General features: G+C 32.1%; 1 protein-coding gene across 2 annotated transcripts in view; it reads right to left on the reverse strand.

Moving 5' to 3' along the window:
• Positions 1–6,119: 6,119 nt before the first annotated feature.
• Positions 6,120–20,404, reverse strand: part of LOC134685016 (ETS homologous factor-like) — a 45,117-nt gene continuing 30,832 nt past the window's right edge. Inside the window, exons 1-7 of one of the 2 annotated variants that reach the window (XM_063544362.1) lie at positions 13,751–13,847; positions 11,388–11,420; positions 9,169–9,274; positions 8,554–8,685; positions 7,903–8,178; positions 7,222–7,405; positions 6,120–6,793 (exon numbers count right to left, since the gene is read on the reverse strand). In XM_063544362.1, the coding sequence (XP_063400432.1) occupies positions 6,652–6,793; positions 7,222–7,405; positions 7,903–8,178; positions 8,554–8,685; positions 9,169–9,274; positions 11,388–11,411 (864 nt within the window). In that variant the 5' untranslated portion in view covers positions 11,412–11,420; positions 13,751–13,847 and the 3' untranslated portion in view covers positions 6,120–6,651. Of the gene's footprint in view, positions 6,794–7,221; positions 7,406–7,902; positions 8,179–8,553; positions 8,686–9,168; positions 9,275–11,387; positions 11,421–13,750; positions 13,848–20,404 lie in introns of those variants that run through there. The other variant, XM_063544363.1, reaches the window with a different exon arrangement.

Below are 20,404 nucleotides of genomic sequence, written 5' to 3' on the forward strand. Positions count from 1 at the left end.
GATTTATTTTGACATATGCACCACAATGATTATTTACTCAAACTCAATACAAAAACAACATCATCAACAACAATTTTTATATTGTTTATGCATACTTTATTTGGAAATCAAGCTTTATATAAAGCTCCGTGTTGAAGGCCGTACCTATAAACCTTTAATGGTTTACTTTTATAGATTGTGACTTGGATGGAGAGTTGTCTCATTGGCACTCATACCACATCTTCCTTTACTAGTATCTCTTTACATTGTTTAGGTGTACAATTATTCAATTTTTTGTTATTGTTGTCGGCTTTGTTCTAATTTTGCTCTTGTCTTTATTTGATGACTTTCGAATCGTTTCACGGAAGAAAGATGCCAGTGAAGAGATGAATCGCGATTACCCTGTCAACTCCGCTCTTCTCAGTCGATGTAGTTTAGAAAAGATGTGTATTGGTCAAAATATTGGCAATCTCAAAAAGTATTGTTGTTGTTGTTGCTTGTTTTTTTTCTATGTAAAAAATATGGTGCTTGGAGATCTTAACTAGTTCTTAAAACGTTCATTCACACTTTTGAATAGGGTTATGACAATTAAGACTTGTATATGGAATATAGACTTTTGTTAAATAATAGGCAATTTCTTGACAGAGAGAAGTTTTGAGATGGTATTCAACTGTTTACCTATTGACGTACATCTCATATCTTCTTCTATCAAAGTCTTTATTGATCTGACTACAACTCATCTGTTGCTGTTCTATTTTTGTTTTCCAAAAAGAAATAAAAGCTGACTTAGTGCACACATTAGTTCTAAATAAAGGAACAGTAGTATACCGCTGTTAAATAGTTATAGGTCGATTTAACTGACACGAGTCCGGGAAACAAACAAAAAAACGAAGGAAACACATCAACTATAAGAGGAAATCAACAGAACAACGGAACAACAGAAACACTGAACTGCTACAACATTAAACACCAACGTACATAGAATTGTACCAGTTTATTTAATATTGACAAGAATTCCGTAATCCGAAGTTAAATGAATGTTATACAATATAAAAAAAAAAAAAAATGGATCAAGATAACATTATAGGTCAAATATTAAAACATCATGGTGTTAATTTGAAAAGATATAAATTAATGATTTAATGAATGCAGTATGCAATTCACAAACTAAATAATTATATAATATATTAATATCGTCAATTATTAAAACCAATCCCTATTTGGCAATAGTTTTGAGATGCATTCAAATTGTTTGAATGATATAAACAAATTTCCCACGATTAAATTGTCAATATCCAATTGTTATCATGGTCATTATAGACGCCTTTTTATCATTGTTTAATCACAAGTACACTTCATTGTTAAATTAATTTATATCAACCTAAATAGTATGTGTCCTACTTGTTAAATCAGTTTTAGGAAAATACTTCTTTCCCAATTCTTGTGTTCTATCGTTTGATCAAGAGAGTTTAGTTGGTTTGCAATATATTATTAGATCGTTGCAGCACCATAAGTAAAGGGTCAAAGGTCAAAGGAGGCAATTGTTGTACAATATAATTGAGGAATGTGTCAAAGAGACAACAACCCGACCAAAGAACAGACAACAACAGAAGGTCGCCAACAGGTCTTCACCGCAGCAAGAAATCCCCGCATCCTGAGGCGTCCTTCAGCTGACCCCATATACGTGTTTTGAATGTTTAGTTAAAATTTCATCTTACAAGTCACGTTCTTGTCAAACAACTATGAACTATGACAAAAACTTTATATTTAGCATCATGAGACCCATTTTCTAAGTAACATACCACCATTTTCTACATAAAGACATGTACTAAGGCCGCATTTCCTTCTAACTAAAACTTTGTAAACGTTATGTAGCGATTGTTGTTGTTTTCTAAACGCTGCAAAAGTAGAAAGAAATACATCGTTTAATAAGTCTTTACTGACCCTGTTTGAACTTTCAATAATGCATGCACATGTTGTTGGTAAATAGAGTTTTTACAAACGTAGAAACACATACTACGTTTAATCAGGTTGAAGTAAGAAACAAATGTAGCGTTTGTTCTAACAAACGTCAAACGATAAACTGCAGACGCTTATTTATCGTTTGCATAGTTTGTCAACGTTTATGTTAACTTTGCAAACGCATGTTTGAAAGAAATGTTAGAGTTCGGTTCTTTTGTTATTTTACTCTCCACCCTTGTTTTTGGACGTTAAACTACAATTTCGTAGAATTGTATTTGTGACGTAAAAGAGAATAGAGATTGGCAAATCTTTTTTATAACATGAAAGAAATGCTCGACGCAGCCTTGAATTTTACCCGGCTCTCTGCATTGTACAATTACATTTAGTGGCAATATATAGTTATATATAATAGTATATGTATCAGATAAGTCTGCCCGGTGCCACATGTGAATCAGGATCTGCTTATTCATTCCGAGAGCACCTGCCATCGCCCCTGGTAATGTTGTGTTCGTGTTGTCTTTAGTTGTCGTATGTTATGTTTTATCTACAGTTATTTGTCTTCTGTTTTTATTTTTTGCTATGGCATTGTCAGTTTGTTTGTCTTCGACTTAGGTATCTCTTGTCTCTCTTTTACATTGAAAGAAAGAAAGAGAGACGAAAGATACAAAAGGGATATTAAAACCTACAACTCGACACAACCTGAAAGTTGGGTTCTCAGAAAACATATTTAACTACCCCGCATTTTTAGGGTCAAGTCTCTCTGAACTAGTACACAATTTTCTGTTATGAGGCCAGCTGAAGCCTGGTAAATAAAGAAACTATGGTCGATGTACTTTACCCATTCTTGAAAACAAACTTTTTATAAAGGTTATCAACATTTGTTATTTCTTTTTATTATATTTCACGTTAAAATGCCATATTTTAATTGGCTAATACGAGGGTGTTAATTTACTCTATCAGATGACTGAGAGGGTGACATTTTTTTTTAAGTGTTACCCTCTCGTCTAGATCGATCAAAAATTGACAATTTAAAAAAATATGAATCGAATTTACATCAAGTAGCTAAATACACTGCTTAAGTTCTACGTTGTTTTGCTCAGAATTTATTATTTGACTGTCAAAATAAAAAAAACAAACATATTGCTAAACTTTTGCTGTTATAAGTTAAGTTGACAATTTTTGACGAATTTTTAATAGTTTTGAAAAAAAGCAATAAAACACACAGTTGATGACAGATGTACCCAAGAAATGTAATTTTAGAAAATTTTATCCTACGTTGAACGGTTTCTGACCGATTTACAGGCCTGAACCTAAAAGTACATCTAGCTTAAAGTGTCATAAAATAAAATTATGATACTAACATTTATAGAAAATAAAAAATAAAAAACGGCTTTTAAAACATTTTTTTTTTATCACAAATAAAATAGTTAGTTTATTTTGAAGGAAGATTTTACTTTCATAGGCAGCGATAGAGAGACACTATATTATTTAATTTTTCGTATTTGAAGAATGAATAACTGTTAATTCATGGTTCATATCATTAGCAAATTGCACTTCAAAGTCATTTGCCACGTCAAAAGTTTACATAACTTCTTTGTACTGATTTTTTTGACATTAAATAGGGCTCTTTGACATACATAACTTCTGTAATTAGACTGAAATAGAAAATGAAGAATATACATCACTGACTTTACCCGGATATATTCCGGGTAATTATTTCCTTTGACTAATGTCACGTGACTGATGACATACATGTGCACCAGTGAAAATTGGAAACACCAAACAGATATTTTTAATCAATTTCTATTTAAAAAACAACTCAAAAAGTTGTAAAATCCTCTTTGAAATATGAAAAAACAAGAATGTGTCCATAGTACACGGATGCCCAACTCACACTATCATTTTCTATGTTCAGTGTCGCGAAATTGGGATCAAAACTCTAATTTGTCATATCATAGGGAACATGTGTACTAAGTTGCTCGTAGATTGGACACCAACTTCATCAACAACTACCTTGACCAAAAATTTTAGCCTGAATCGGAACAGAAGGGCAGACGAACGAACAGACGAACTAACAGACGAACGAACAGTAAAACTAACAGACAAATACAGACGAACGAACGGACGCACAGAGCAGAAAACATAATGCGCGTCTACTTTCGTAGGTGGCCCATAAACAGTATACGTGTCTGCTACATATATGGCAAAATCAAAGGTACTTTATTCAAATGATTTGCACCACGTGACTTTGTCCCTTTTGATCAAATTACCTCCCTTAGCTTAAGATTGAAAATATAATTTATTTTAGATTTGCGGATAATCACGTCCTTTTCGGTCATGTATCTAAAACTAATGTATCTTTAAAAACTTCCTTTGGCGGATATTTACAAAAATGCTGTGTAATTCTAAGGGAAAATGCTTAAAATTTGACTTTTTACGAAATGGAAAGGTTGAAATCATCATGTTTTTTTAAAGAATTTGGCCGAAAACTTAAGATAGCAGGTAAGTTTAAAGTTATTTAAACTTTAAAATTCAACCTGCAAGGTGTTTCCCTATATGCGAACAAATCATGAACAATATCTTCTTGCATATGTATTTCTGTTTTGAATCTTGCTATTTTACGATTTTCCGTCATTTTATATGATCTTATATAGCAATTATACTATGACTACGCTTCCGATTTTTAAACTAAAAAGGCCGAAAGATTTCAGAGTAGACAATGTCCATTTGTATACAGACAGACGCCTAAAAACATGTACAATTCACCTATATGCGAACAAATTGTTCATTCGAGATAGGCATTGGCATATTGGTATTTTTATTTAAGGGGCTTATATAATCCTATTGTAATGGCTGCCGTCATGAAAAGGCAAAATGGCCGCTATGCAAATTAGCATATTACCCCAAATTTTGCCATATGATGTCTTATTTTTTACTGAGACCAATTATAACTTCTCCTTCTTTTCTTATTGAAAAAACAATTTATTGCTAATCCCTTTTATGTTATTTCAGATGATATTCTTCAATACAGCGATTAAAAATTGATAAGAACTATTTGTCCATATACAGTAACTGTACACAAGATAATCTCCTTCAGACTTACAGTTGTTATGATAATACCTCTATACATAAAAAAAATTTTTATCAAAAAAAAATTTGAGCATGTTTTTCTTAAACATAGAAAAAAGAAAATGTGCTATGATTTCCAGTGTTAAAACCATCCACTAATGTCAAATGGCCTGGCTCATTGTATGGTGTTCAACAACGAGCAAAACCAATAGCAAATAGTAATCAACTTGAGAAGCCCCCGACCTAACAAAATGTGAAACATTTCAAACAGTCGGATTTATGACAAAACATTAAACGAAATGTTTATACGACACACATCACTCAATAGCTGCCGCAGACAAAATAACTGCTATTTATTTTCATATATGAGAGATCTACGAATGTATACACAAACTACATACTAAGCTATTAACTTTGCCGCCCCAATTCATATATTCATGTTGTTACCAAGAACAAACAATTGAATCGAAATCGACACCGGAACTGTCTATTTTTTCCGGAATAAAGTGCTTTAAATCACACTTCAGACTCTCAAATTTCAAGTATCATCAAACAATGGGGATGCCAAATCAACCCACATGTAGATAAAGACGCGAAAAATAAGATATAAATAGACATTTACAAGTGTGGTCGGAAAGTGACTATTCCAAACTTGAATGATCATTGATACACCATTGACATTTTACGCTTTGTATTCCGGACAAAAGAAGAGACAAACAAAAGGATGAATATGATGAAGACGAATCTACAAGTCTAAGGTCGACACCTTTTCGATTGCTTTACCGTCTATGGTCGACACTGTTTCGAATGCTTTCCCGTCAATAGTCGATACTGTTTCGAATGTTTTTCCGTCAATGGTCGACATGATTTTCGGTCGATGGTCGATACTGTTTTGAATGCTTCTCCGTCTATGGTCGACACTGTTTCGAACGCTTCTCCGCCTATTTTCGACTATTGTTTTTAATGCTTTTCCGTCAATGGTCGACATGCTTTTCCGTCAATAGTCGATACTGTTTCGAATGCATTTCTGTCAAAGGTCGACATGTTTTCCGTCAATGGTCGATACTGTTTCGAATGCTATGAATAAGTGGGTATGAATCAACTAAAAGTTATTTTTATTATTTTATTTACATAATAAAATTTTAAAAAATCAACAAAGAAGAACGATAAGTGAATTAATCGTTCTCGAATTAACAGTATAATACAGTGGCAGTGTTAATTTCATTGTAACACAATATGTACATAATACGAGCAACAAAAATCACAGATTCAGATCTCCTCCCTTGACATACAGCACTATCATCTCTCATTCTGCAAAAATGTATCACTTGAACACATGCATACATTAAAAAGGCATAAAGTACCGGAATTAATATGTCGCCATAAACCCTGACAGTTTACCAACACGACACACACAATTGCACTCTTCGTCGACCCTTTTGTTCAATCTCAAATATAAATGAGATTTATGAAATCATGTTTCTTATTCATTACCAATCAATAAAGCATATAACAGTTTGTAAACGATAATGAAACATGTTCTTGACATAATTTGCATTAAGTAAATATTGTTGTGTCACTTTTTGAATGTTTGTGACTGATGGACGCTGAACACATCTGTGTAGAAATACTTGATTTGTTTTAATATGCGATTTGATGTTTGATGGTCATTCCCCTTTTTGGGTCGTATTGTCTGTATTTTTTAGGTACTTTAGCCCAGTTAAACCTGTAGATAAGTCTGGTGCCTTCTTGTCTACTCATAAACCCGCTTTTGTAGTAATGTCTGAAATAAGAAAATAATATTTTATGATTTCAGAACAATTTCAAAATAATAAAACTAAAGTAATAATTATATTCAATGATTCTGACAAAATTAAATGTTTTCTTTCATGTAGGTTTTGATATTTTTTCAAACATTTCCAGGTATTCCAAGATCACTTTCCATTCTATTGAATACTAGTATTGTCTGTTAGGAAATGAATAATTTCCGGTGATTAATAGAATTATTTTGATTCCACTTCTTTGATATATAATAATGGCGTCATGTTTTGTTATATAATATTTGATAAGTCCTCTGAATACTGCATTGTATTATATTTGTAACAATCAAGTAAATTTCCTTAATATCTTGTATTAGTTTCCGTTCCATCTGTTTTCTATGTTAATTTTTTCTAAGAAATGACTAATGACGTGACATAAGAGTTACCGTACCTGATTCCCCTGCTGAGCTTTTCGAAGTTCATGTCATCCTTTCGCTTCATATTTCCCCACAGCCGACTGATTTCACTCGTGTCGACAAACCGAAAGGTCCCCTGTGAAATATCCGTCCATTCCACGTGTTTACCCTTCTTTAATTCTTCTAGTAAGAACTTCCATAACAAAACGTTCTTAGCACCTAAAATTAATTATCATAATGTATGTATATCTTCCATAAAGAAAATAAGATCTGCATATAGTATGTAGTCACTTTCCTTAATATGTGTGCAACTGGTTTTAAAAAAATGTTTTTACTTATTAAAGTAAATGCATCAATCATCCTTGTATTACTGTGTTTTAAATGAGTTTGTTATTGAGTGTAGTATTATCTTATTCTCAAATAGTTGCAGATATACTTATCATGAAGCTAAATAAAAGGAATCTAAAATTGATGCAGTGTTGTTTCCTACATGCAGCAAATAATTTTTGAGATATCTTTCTGATGTTTTTTTTATTTTTATGGTAATTTGGAGATCTCTTTCTAATGTTTGTCATTTTAATGATAAGTATTGAAAAGGTTAAAAACGTATCCTTACATACACAGAAATTGGTTATATAAATGAAGGAAGTTTGATATCTGCTTTAAGTATACAACAGTCCTACAACATAATTAAAACAAAATAGACATTACTGTACCTCGTTTCCCTTTTCTACAAATACTGCTACTTTCTTCGTCATCCTCAGAGTCAGACATCACGTGATTAGAACTCAGTCTATTTACATTATTGGAATGCCGGTTTCCTTTGAATAAAGTTTCGAAGGCCGGTAAATTGTTACTTTGTTGGGGTTTACACAGTTGTTGGTAAGGGGCACTATTAAGTGATTGTTGAAACTGTTCTGTGTGTGAATACTTTTCTTCTACGTCTCTCTCGTAAAATTCTATCATTTCCATATCTACTTGATCAAGTATTACTGAAAATTAAAGAGAATATATATATATATATAAAATTACGTTCAAAAATTTCAAATCCTACATCAAAATATAACTTAACTTTGATTTCCATGCTGATGACAGAGCCTTGGTTTCTGTTTAATTTATTCAAAACTTTAAAGAAAAGGCCGGGGGAGATTTGAAAAGATTCCCCTCAATGCAGGTAGATAACAATAACATTTTAAGATGGGAGGCTGGTCAAATATACAAAATATCTTGACAATGAGCGGTAAACAATGAAAAAAAAACCATTCCCATCAAATTTTACATAGAAATAAAATTTTGGACAAATCACACTACAATTCTCGAATAGTCCCTTACTTTGAGGTCCCAAATATAAAATTATATAATCTTACCACTTGAATCATCTGATTCATGACTATCGTCTAAATCTGAGCTGCCCGGGCACGTCATTGTGGTATAATGGTAATCTGTTCCGCTCAGCATAAATTGACCATGCATCGGCCTGATAGGATAGTCCAAAGGATCTGATAAAAATTAAAATGAAAGTTACAATATTGGGTCCACAGGAAATATTAAACATAAATCCGTGAAAAACACAACTGTTTCAATAGAGATAAATACAAAGACAGCAAGCCAACCACACAATAACAAACAAATCACATACCCGTGTAATACACAACTGTTTCAATGGAGTCTAATACAATGAAAGACAGCAACCCTACCACACAAAATACAAAGTAAAAGCCATGTAGAGGTAAACAAAAGTCGTAAATAGAATAAAGCAACTATCAAAGACCATTCATGGCTCTATTGATGCAAATGATTAAAATACCATCTTATACAAATAACACAAAGCAACCAACAACACAGAAAAACAACTCGGGGTTTATTACAAAAACGCCTAAAATATCATTTTAAAGATTTTTTTGATAAAATTAAAGTGCAAATTTAAAATTTAAACAATTGTTATGAGATAGTTTATCATTTGTACATCAGCTCTTAATTACCTGTGTATATATAGTGTCCATTATTGTTGGGGTCATACGAAGAATACAGGCTGTCATCTCCAGCCCATTCAGACTCGTGATAATTCTGTAAAACACTCAAACTTCTCTGAAACAATAAAATAGGAAAACCGTGAATAAAGTTGTCGTAACTTCATAGTCTTTCTTTAAAATTGAAAAGAATATTTTCGGTTAATTATTCATAGCCCTCATGCAATAGCCCTTTTAAGCTCCAACATTGAAGGCTATATATAAAAACGAAGATGTGGTATGATTGCCAATGAGACAACTGTCCACAAGAGACCAACATGACACAGACATTAAAACAACTATAGGTCATCGAACGGCCTTCAATAATAAACAAAGCCCATACCGCATAATCAGCTATAAAAGGCCCCGATATGACATTTTGTTCTAGTGAACAAAATAAAATAAGAAGATGTTGAATGAACGACAATGGCCCAAATGAAGCAAAATTAAACAACTATAAATCTCCGTACATTCTTCAACGTTGAACGAAACCCATAAAGTACAATCAGCGTTAACAGGCACCGTTTGACATAATGTATTACAAGACAAACTGTCACAACAAACCGAGCATTTAAAGAAAAATAACGCTCCTTCCATCCCATCAGCTGGTTAACAAACATATGCTTGGCTGATGAAATAGGATGTCAGAACCTTACCCAGAGATGCGTTTGGTTGATTATATAAGGAACCACTGAAACATGACTGGGAGCCCCCTCTTAGCAAGTCAGTGGAACTCCTTTTATAAAAATGTCTAGACCGTCTGATAACGTGAAAAAAACATGTTGCTCTAGAAATTACGCTACCACCCTTTTAACACACTACGGATGAGCCACAGAAAACGATAAAAAAAAGATAATTTTCTTTTGTAATAACTACAATGTAAATGTTTGACTAACTTAACAAATCACAATAAGATAAGATCTGGAACAGGCACGTGTCTGAAGCCGGAATGCAGAAGTGTGAAACATTATCAACATGAGTAGAAACAAAGATAACTACCCTGGATGATTGTTGTACATGGGGTATGGTACTTGTTTACAAAGTCATAGACAGATAAACATGTCAACTTTGTCAAGATAACACCAAGTAATAAAACCCTAGATTGGTACAGATATCTTATCGTATTTGTGTATTCTTCTGTCAAACTTTGTAAACACAGTGAAATGGAATACGACGCGTCCTCATTTTCTTATGTTTTCGTTTAGTTTCTAAATATAAAAAAATAGTCCGGGAACCGAATTGTTTTGCTCCCCGAATTTAGGACTGAAGTGACACGAATGCACTAGTCAGGATTTACGGAGTGTACATAATTCTTATTATGGGCACATTAACACGGATGGACATTTCAATCATAAATAACATGTACTTTTATATTACCATTATTTAAACTATTGAAAATTTCAAATAATGTATTTTTTTTAAAGTGAGTTAAAATATTGCTTACAATTATTCTGTCGGTTTTTCAAATAAATTCAAACAATACTTATTTACAACACTCATTCAAAATATAAAGCTTATAGTTTTGTATTACTATCGTTTTGTCTACATACGAGACCCTAAAAGCAGCTGAAAGGCCACATCAAAATACAAGAAATGAAGAGGATTGAAACCAATATAATCAAAATAAATGTGCCAATTACAGCTAAGATGACCTATGCCTGGGAGAAAAAAAACATCACTGCTTCGTTTTATATTATAACCAGTACTGGAAGCATATTAATGTGATATGAACCTGCATGTAAAAGACCGATACGCTGATTCAAATTTGTTTTAGTACGCAGACATGCATCTCAACATATGAGTTGTTCAATAAATATCAACTTGACAAGTTGAAAGATTTAAGCTAGATAGTAAAAAAATAAAACGTACCAAACAGTATAAAAGACAGATACAAGCCCGGCAAAGTTTCGGCCTAATCTTCTAAGCAACAGGAAAAAGACAGATACTGAACCAAAGATTGAAGCAACTTTCTTTTTGGCAACCGGAGTAAAAACAGACACTGGCCCAAAGTTTGGAAATAACACGTGTTTGACAAGGTGTATGTTGTAGGCAGAAATTGTATCAAAGTTTCACGAGGACACAGAAAAAATAATAATGTAAATTTAACAGATATAAAGGATTTTTTCTTTAAAATAATTAGCCATCAGTTGTAAAATTAAACAAATTATACCAACATACAAAGTTTTACTTACTTGTAAATCCATATCTGATATCATTGGCTCGACCTGAAACAATGAAACAAAATGTTAGAAAACCTCAAGGTACTTAACAGTACTTGTAACAGACAATGGCACTTGTAATATTAATTCATAATAAAGCGGAACTGAGGAGGAAATGACTAACAATTTATACAAATATGAACATTTACATGGTGTTTATTATGTTTTTCGCAAAAATCAGCGGATATGGTTTAATTATAAATTTCAACAGTCTGAAAAATGTGTTCTGCTCCATAATGTATTTTGGCATTTAATCAATTACACGATCTAGAAATAATTTTAAAATCCTTAAAAGATTAATTTTAAGGTAAAAGCCAATCTGTATGGACTATTTAGTATCTCTTACATTTACGATATTTGTGAAAATGGTGAAATTATTTGACTGATCATTTCTGTACCCATAAAACTATTATACGTTAATGGAATAAATATTGCAACATTTTCAATTCTTGATCAAGAAATTGTTTGTATTCTAGTCATACAAAATGATTTCATGAGTCAGGAATAATTTCTTTTGCCTACTAATTTTAGTTTAGTCATTTTATGTGAATTCATGACTGACATTGCTGAATTTGAACCAAGCGATTTTGAAGAACTCACACAGACTTTCTTAATTTTTATATAATTCCGATTCATGCCTTTTCAAAACAGTGTAAAATTGCATTTAAAAAAAACCCACGATTTTTGATAAAAAAAAACCACACAGATTTGCTTTGAGAAACGTACCAGTGTAATCAATTTGCTATTTACAAATCGTCAAAAGACGAACGTTTAATTCAAAGTTACAGATACAAAAACATTGAAGTTTTGAATACTCTAAAATAAGACAGGTGCAATTTCGGACGAGAGCGCACCAAGTGCCACCCCTAATTCTTTTTAAATGTATTTTATGGGTAAATTTACAGCATTCCCCCTCCCCTTCAACGCTTTATTCGCAAGCGCTCCTTAACATAAATTCTGGATCCACGTCTGACGAAGAAAGTAACAATATATCTAACCATCCCTATAAAGTAGAGATGCCAGATCAAGGCTCAAGATCAAGGTTTTTACGTTTTCACTAATTTAAGGTCCCACGAGGTAATTTAAATGGGTTTGTAGGTTTATTTAAATAGCTAGATCACCATTGTTGATATGAATTTAGCGTGTTTTAAGTTTAAAACCATAGATACTTTTTTGCATTACATAATATTAAAGTTGTGTAAAAGGGAAATACCAGATTAGGTTGATTCTTATCAAGTGTTTACGTGACGAATTGTTTAGGAAGCAATTTTTCTATTTATAACAAAAATGTAAAGTTTATTTAAATTTAAATTTTGCCATATAAAAGGCTTTTGTGTCTGCATATAATTGCTTTAAAAAGTACACATTTTAATAAACACAAACAATCTAGAATTTATTATGTTTAAATTAATATAATAGACGACTGTTTTATTGTTGAAAGTAGGATACATTTATAAAGACGTTATGTTTTGTAAACATCAATGCACTTATTCACTACTTAAATAAAGCAACCCACAAAGATTTTAAATACTATATCTAAGATGAAACGAATAAATAAAAGGGACTAAATCTAAACATACGCAATGTTACATACCATAACATTGTTAAACAGACTACTTTGTGGCACTCATACCACATCTTCCTATATCTATATACAAATGATTGAACATCAATGTTTATTGTTTCAATAATTATTTACGTAATGCACCGGTTAAAACGTAGTTAAAAATATAAAATGTATTCTGTTGATAATTCTAAAGCTTTGTTGATATTGAACCAAATAATGTTTCATTCAATATATGGTTGAGAGAATGTGCAGAGGTAACATCAGTGTGTCAGCAACCACTCATCACTAATTAACCAAAATGCCAGAAAACTGTATCCTAGAAGTATAGGCCTACATCAGACGTCAAAAGAAATGAACAAGTTCAGAAATATTTTGTAAAGTTGAAACCCTCACCCTAGGCTGACTTTACTCATTGTTTAGCTATTCTGGCCGTTTTGGTTTTCATTTTCTACTTTCTAAACTTTTTGTCTCAAGTTATAAATTTATCATTATTTTTTCTTTTTTTGGTAAATAAAAATTGCAGAGAAAAAATTGCAAACACTGGTTGACATCCTTTCCTATTTTATCTAAAACCCAAATATATAATTTTATTTTTTCAGTGCACACATTTTAATATTATTTTTAAAGAAACATGACTTAAGAAATAAAATAAGATTTTGCAAGATTTAGTCAAAACTTCAGGCTGTGCATCCATCAAAAACATAACACATTTCACAAATCATAAAATTATGCAATCAGCTGATATTGTGGTTAAATAAAAATATTTTACCTTTAAAATAATTTAAATGCCTCGTGACGTTATCCTCACGACTGCATCAATACTTCTACGACTTATATGCTAAAGTGACATACTTTATGCTTTTAAATCACCTGGGGCCGAATTTATATTTTGTACTGGGGAAAATCCAGGTGACGCTATTACCGGGAATACCCTTTACCTAAATACCCGTAAGTTAAAGACCCCGTGCATCTTTATCATGTATGCGTGTGCATTTTCTTAGGTAAACTTCATATATTAGTCTATGTTGACATTACACATAAACAATGTATTAATTGTATACTTATATTCAGTTCCTCATTGGATACAAATACTTACAATGTTGTAGGAAATAGTAAAATTATACCTATTTTACGAACTTTATGATTTAAAGCCATTTATGGTGCTGACCTTGATATGACCTTGTGACATAAATTGTTTGACAACAAATATAATCTCTACTAAAAATATCCATATTTCGTTGATTAAAAGTCTTTCGGTTTCTTCGTTTGCGTGATATCTGACCAAATTTGACTGCACAATTATCACACTTAAGAAATTAAAACTTTCATGAAATTAATGACATGACTAATGTGAAACTTAGCGTCACTAAATCGACTATGCTAGTAAAACAAATGTAGTCTAAACACCTTAAGCATTTAAATTACGAGTCGTACCAATAGTTGTTCCATTATTGATGAAATTGGACCTTTATAAGAAATAGACGTTAAATAAGCAACAATAAATTAAATAATCTATACACAAACAGACATTGTACTGTACTGCCTGATGGCATGACGTTCTTTTATCAGTAACTGTTTGTTATTGGCTTTGAACTTGCTGTCAGTATACGTAACTGAGACTACTCTCAGATCTGTTTTTGGATTTACATGTACCCGATCACGTCCACTCTGGTTTTTTTTTTTGTCAAATGTATTTCTGTTTGTATCCATCTGATGAGCTAAGCTTTTTTCAACTGTTTTTTTTTATAGTTTGTTCTTATTTTGACTGTCCCTCTGGAATCTTTCACCTCCCTGTACACTACTGTCCAATGAAAAGGGAGAGTTCTGGCCCTCTAACATGTTTAATCACGCAATATTCTGAATGTGTCTGTCAAGTCAGGAGCATGTAATTCAGTGGATGTTGGTGTTGCTGTGTTGCAAATTTCTTTTTAGTTCATAATTTAGCACAAACAATAGGCCGTTGGTTTTATCGTTTGAATGGTATTATATTTGTCATTTCGGAGCCATTTATAGCTGACTATGGGAATGGGCTTTGTTCATTGTTGAAAACCGTACGGTGACCTATTGTTGTTAATTTCTGTATTATTTGATTTCTTTTGAAGAGTTGTCTCATTGGCAATCATACCATTTCTTCTTTTTATTATATTTAATCCCAAGTCATATTTAGAGTATGCTCTCTGAGAAATACTTTGTTTTAAAACCACTTCCAGCAGTTACTTAACTATCAAAAGGAGAATAAGCTTCCTTTGTATACTAGCAATACACAACCAAAATATTATGGAGAATGGAAATTATGAAAAAAGGCCACCAATGGGTCTTCAACGCAGTGAGAAAATCCCACACCCGGTGGTGGTCCTCAGCTTTCACAAGCACCAACAGAAACAATAAGACAGCTATCATGAGTATAACTTAAAAAAAATAAATCATTTCCCTGTTTATGTTGGCTGGGGACCCCGATTTCAAAACCATTAAAAGCTGAATGACAGTTTCAAAAGTTGTATACACGTAACATCCTTTTTCAACACAATTTAATTGTTACGGAACAAGAATCCATTGTAATGTTTTCATTTTTGTGACAAACATGATAAAGTACATGTGTTGAATAAATTAGAATTGGAAAAACTCACATAATCGCATTAGAATCTCGATTTATGATAACATTAATATCTCCATTTAATTCAAACACTTCAAACCGAACTGACCTCGTTTTATGAATTAAATATAATTTGAGACATTAAAGTAGAGTTTTTCCAAGATTTGTGCAGTATTTATATTAAGCAATCACGAACAGTACTTTTCGCATTTCTTAGAAAAAAGAAGATAATAAAATGTAAATTTATATCATAAATCAAAGATATATAGAGCTATTTAAAATTATTTGAAGTTTTTTAATCTACTGATACAAGGAAAACAATCAATATTTTCTTGAATTTGGCTTGTAACACGGATACCTAAAACATGATTTTTGAACTAATTTGTTTTAAATAATACAAAAAAAAATCAAATAATTTAAAACGTATACGAGAAGCATTTACAATACAAGACAATATTTGATTCAATATAAAAGATGTGCCAGGTATGATTGCCAATGAGACAACTGTCCACAAAGGACCAAAATGACACACACATTAACAACTATAGGTCATCGTATGACCTTCAACAATGAGCAAAGCCCATATCGCATAGTCAGCTATAAAAGGCCCCGATATGAAAATGTAAAACAAATCAAACGAGAAAACTAACGGCCTTATTTATATAAAAAAAATGAACGAAAAACAAATATGTAACACATATACAAACGACAACCACTGAATTACAGGCTCCTGGCTTGGGACAGGCACATACATAAATTATGTGGCGGCTGAAACATGTTAGAGGGATCAAGTTTACTCTCTTACATGTACATGACACTGAAGACTTTAAAGTAGCTATTTTGTATGATTTTCTTATTCGAATTGGAATTTTCTATTAAAACAACAATTGAGACATGAATGATTTGTTTTTCGTGGGAGGGGGACAGAAAAGGGGAGGGGTCGTTTACTTCATTTTTAATTCGCGTCTGGTCTAATAAAGTGTACACAGTCCGTATTGGAATACAAGAAATACAGAATATAATCGTAGAACTTTTTATCAAGTATGAAATTAACATTACAAAATTAAAATCGAATCTAATTATGTGTATCATGAGCTCATTTCAATGAGATTGGTCATACAAAAAATACCCAAACAAAAAACAAAAATAACAAATAAAAAATATAATATTCATAATGTCAAGTGTTATAAAAAAAAAACGCTAAACTATTTTAACGTTAAGTGATATATATATATATACCGGTATTATTAAGTATAAAGAAGCTGTTGTAATATCAAGTGTACAATATTACAACGTAGTAAAAAATAGTAATATCGCTTAATTTTCTGTATTTCATTCGAAAATTGTATATAATTATGTTTGTTATAAAGCATCATACTTACAGTCCGGTCGTGGTGTAATGAAGATGATCATCACACTCACGGAAAATTAAACTTTTAACGGATCTTAGTGTCAGGAAGGGGACATATATTTCAGTTCTAATTAAATTCTGTCTACCTATACTTATAACCATATACTTTGTTATTTACTGATAAATGTACTATCATCCGGGTAACAGAAGATTTACTACAGATTAGTAGGTTCTCACACTCGGTTAATTGAAAAAGAGACTGAAACATGTTAGTTTATTCTGTTTCTCACACTTACATGTAGGTAATTGAAAAAGGGGACATTTGCTTCTAATAGCTTTGTATTTTGTGCTTTGTTCATAATGTTTTAAGTTAATTATGTATTCCTAAAGCATGTAATTATTGCAAAACATTTTATGATATTCAACGCAAAATTACAAAATTTGAGATATGACACGCCGCGATGATACTCCCATGATAATATGTATATATAAAAAAAAATCCCTTAAAAGAGCCCGACGAGAATCTTTATATATTTCATTTAAGGATGATTCAGCCATGAAATATACAAATAGAATGATCTTTATCTTTACCTATAAAACACAGCAACAGTGCAATCCGCCTTCTTTTCTGCATGTTATAAGTATAATTATAAGTGTGTGGGGCGTTATTTTCATTAAAAATATTTGTTTTTCTCGTTTTCTTTAAAGGAAGTTGAAAGTGAAAAGTCCTGAATTATTTTTTTGTACATTTATGCAAATATCAAACAAGTTTTAGATATCAAATAGAAGAATTGTTGACAATGCACGATATTAATAAATCATAATGGTTCCTTATTTCTTTTACGTAACAATGCTACACACGTTACAGTTTTTTTTTTTAAAACAAATCTCTACAGATAACAGGTTTATAATTTTGCACATCAGACACAAGTTACATCTTAAAAATACGCACTAGTGACGCTCGAACCCAAATCAAATATAAAAAAGTTGAAGACCTTCATCAATTACAAAAAAAAAACGAAAAGTTGTGCCAAATACGATATTTTATACATTTGTTCATGATTGGTTGTCTGTGAGTTGTATGCAAATTTGTCCGCCATGACGTAAAATCACACAGAAGATCTAAGTTCATTCGGAGGCAAATAAACTCATCATAGATACCAGGATTGAAATTTTATTTTTACGCCAGACGCGCGTTTCGTCTACAAAAGACTCATCAAAATACAGCTAAATACCAAAAGTGTAAATACGTTTAACTATGGTGGCCGGTTAAGGCCATTTCGCGTTTTCGCGTTTTCGCGTTTTCGCCCATCATATTATATAGGGCGAAAACGCGAAAACGCGAAATCGCGAAGTCGAAAACGCGAAAACGCGAAGTCGAAAACGCGAAAACGCGAAATATTTTTTCTTTCCGATTTCGCGTTTTCGACTTCGCGTTTTCGCGTTTTCGACTTCGCGATTTCGCGTTTTCGCCTTTTCGCGTTTTCGCGTTTTCGCGTTTTCGCGTTTTCGCGATTTCGCGTTTTCGCCTTTTCGCGATTTCGCCTTTTCGCGTTTTCGCGATTTCGCGTTTTCGCCTTTTCGCCTTAAATTATAGGTATATTGATCCAATATCCACCCGTTTATAGTATGGATCACATTTCCGACCTTACATTGATTACGTGCTACGTGTACAATGTTTCGAGTTCTTTCGGAATTATATTCCAGGTAACTCTCTTCAGAGGTCGTCCGTTTTATTTTTATTTTTTATTTTTATTATTATTATTATTTTTATTTTTTATTTTTTATTTTTATTTTTATTTTTATTTTTAAATGTTTGTTTGTTTATTATTTTGTACATTTTATTTATTATTGTACCTTTTATTTATTATTGTTCGTTTTATCAACGTATGGATAACTGGTTTTGGTTATTGTTTAAGATACGTTTCAATATGCATTTTTCATTGTCAACGCACCTTCCTTTGGTTTTAGTATAACTGTCTAATTAATTTCTATTGGGAGACATTGATTTATTTCAAGTGTTTCTTAACGATTTCCCCAATGTTCCTGTTTCTTTTGAATGCTATTGTGGGTTTTTTATCAAAGAGATTTTTGAACTGTGGGTTGTCTTGAATTAAATGCCAATGTTTTCTTATAATGGTTTGTAAATTTTCCGCATTAGCGTGGTATTGTGTTATGAAAGATATATTATAGTTATCTGTGTTTTTGTTTATTCTTGTTTCTTTGTTTGTTAATTTGTTTAATCTTTCTGTATGGGAAATATTTCTTAATATTTTATTTACAAAAGCGATTTTGTAACCTCTTTGTATTAATTTTTCTGTAAATAAGTTTATTCTTTCATTAAAATTGTCAGGATCAGAGGTATTTCTAAGAATTCGTATTCCTTCACCTTTAATAAAGGATTTAAAACAACTTTTAGCGTGGTTAGAATTTTGGTGTAGATATTGGAATTTTTCAGTTGGTTTTGTGAAACATCTAATATCTAAGATATTTTCTTTTTGAAATCTCTGTCCTTTATACGTTTCTAAGTCTAGAAATTTTAAACTTTGTCTGTCAATTTCATAAGTAAATTGCAGTAGGTTGTGGTTTGTGTTTGCTATTTCGAAAAGAAGTTTAACTTCTTCCGTAGTACCTTGAAATAAAATATATCCATCATCCTTCATACGTTTATGAAATAATATTTTGTTTTTGTGTGGAAAGATGTTTAGAATTTTATTTATATGTTGGTATATAGCTATATAAAATAAAAATAAAACGGACGACCTCTGAAGAGAGTTACCTGGAATATAATTCCGAAAGAACTCGAAACATTGTACACGTAGCACGTAATCAATGTAAGGTCGGAAATGTGATCCATACTATAAACGGGTGGATATTGGATCAATATACCTATAATTTAAGGCGAAAACGCGAAAACGCGAAATCGCGAAAACGCGAAAAGGCGAAATCGCGAAATCGCGAAAACGCGAAAAGGCGAAATCGCGAAAAGGCGAAAAGGCGAAATCGCGAAAACGCGAAAACGCGAAAAGGCGAAAACGCGAAAAGGCGAAAAGGCGAAATCGCGAAGTCGAAAACGCGAAAACGCGAAAACGCGAAGTCGAAAACGCGAAAACGCGAAGTCGAAAACGCGAAATCAGAAAGAAAAAATATTTCGCGTTTTCGCGTTTTCGACTTCGCGTTTTCGCGTTTTCGACTTCGCGATTTCGCGTTTTCGCGTTTTCGCCCTATATAATATGATGGGCGAAAACGCGAAAACGCGAAAACGCGAAATGGCCTTAACCGGCCACCATATTTAACCCCTATTGTGTGTATACTGTAAAGTGTAAAATTTTATTCAAGATGCCAGGCTTAAAGTTAGATAGGTCGAATATGCGTGTCATCTAATCAGAATCATCAATGTTGTTTTTTTTGTTGGGATTTTTTTTTAAATTTTAATACCATGCAAACAAAGCATTTTTTTCAGTCCACCCGAAGCAAGA

The sequence above is a fragment of the Mytilus trossulus genome, chromosome 9 (assembly GCF_036588685.1).
Source record: "Mytilus trossulus isolate FHL-02 chromosome 9, PNRI_Mtr1.1.1.hap1, whole genome shotgun sequence".
NCBI lineage: Eukaryota > Metazoa > Mollusca > Bivalvia > Mytilida > Mytilidae > Mytilus > Mytilus trossulus.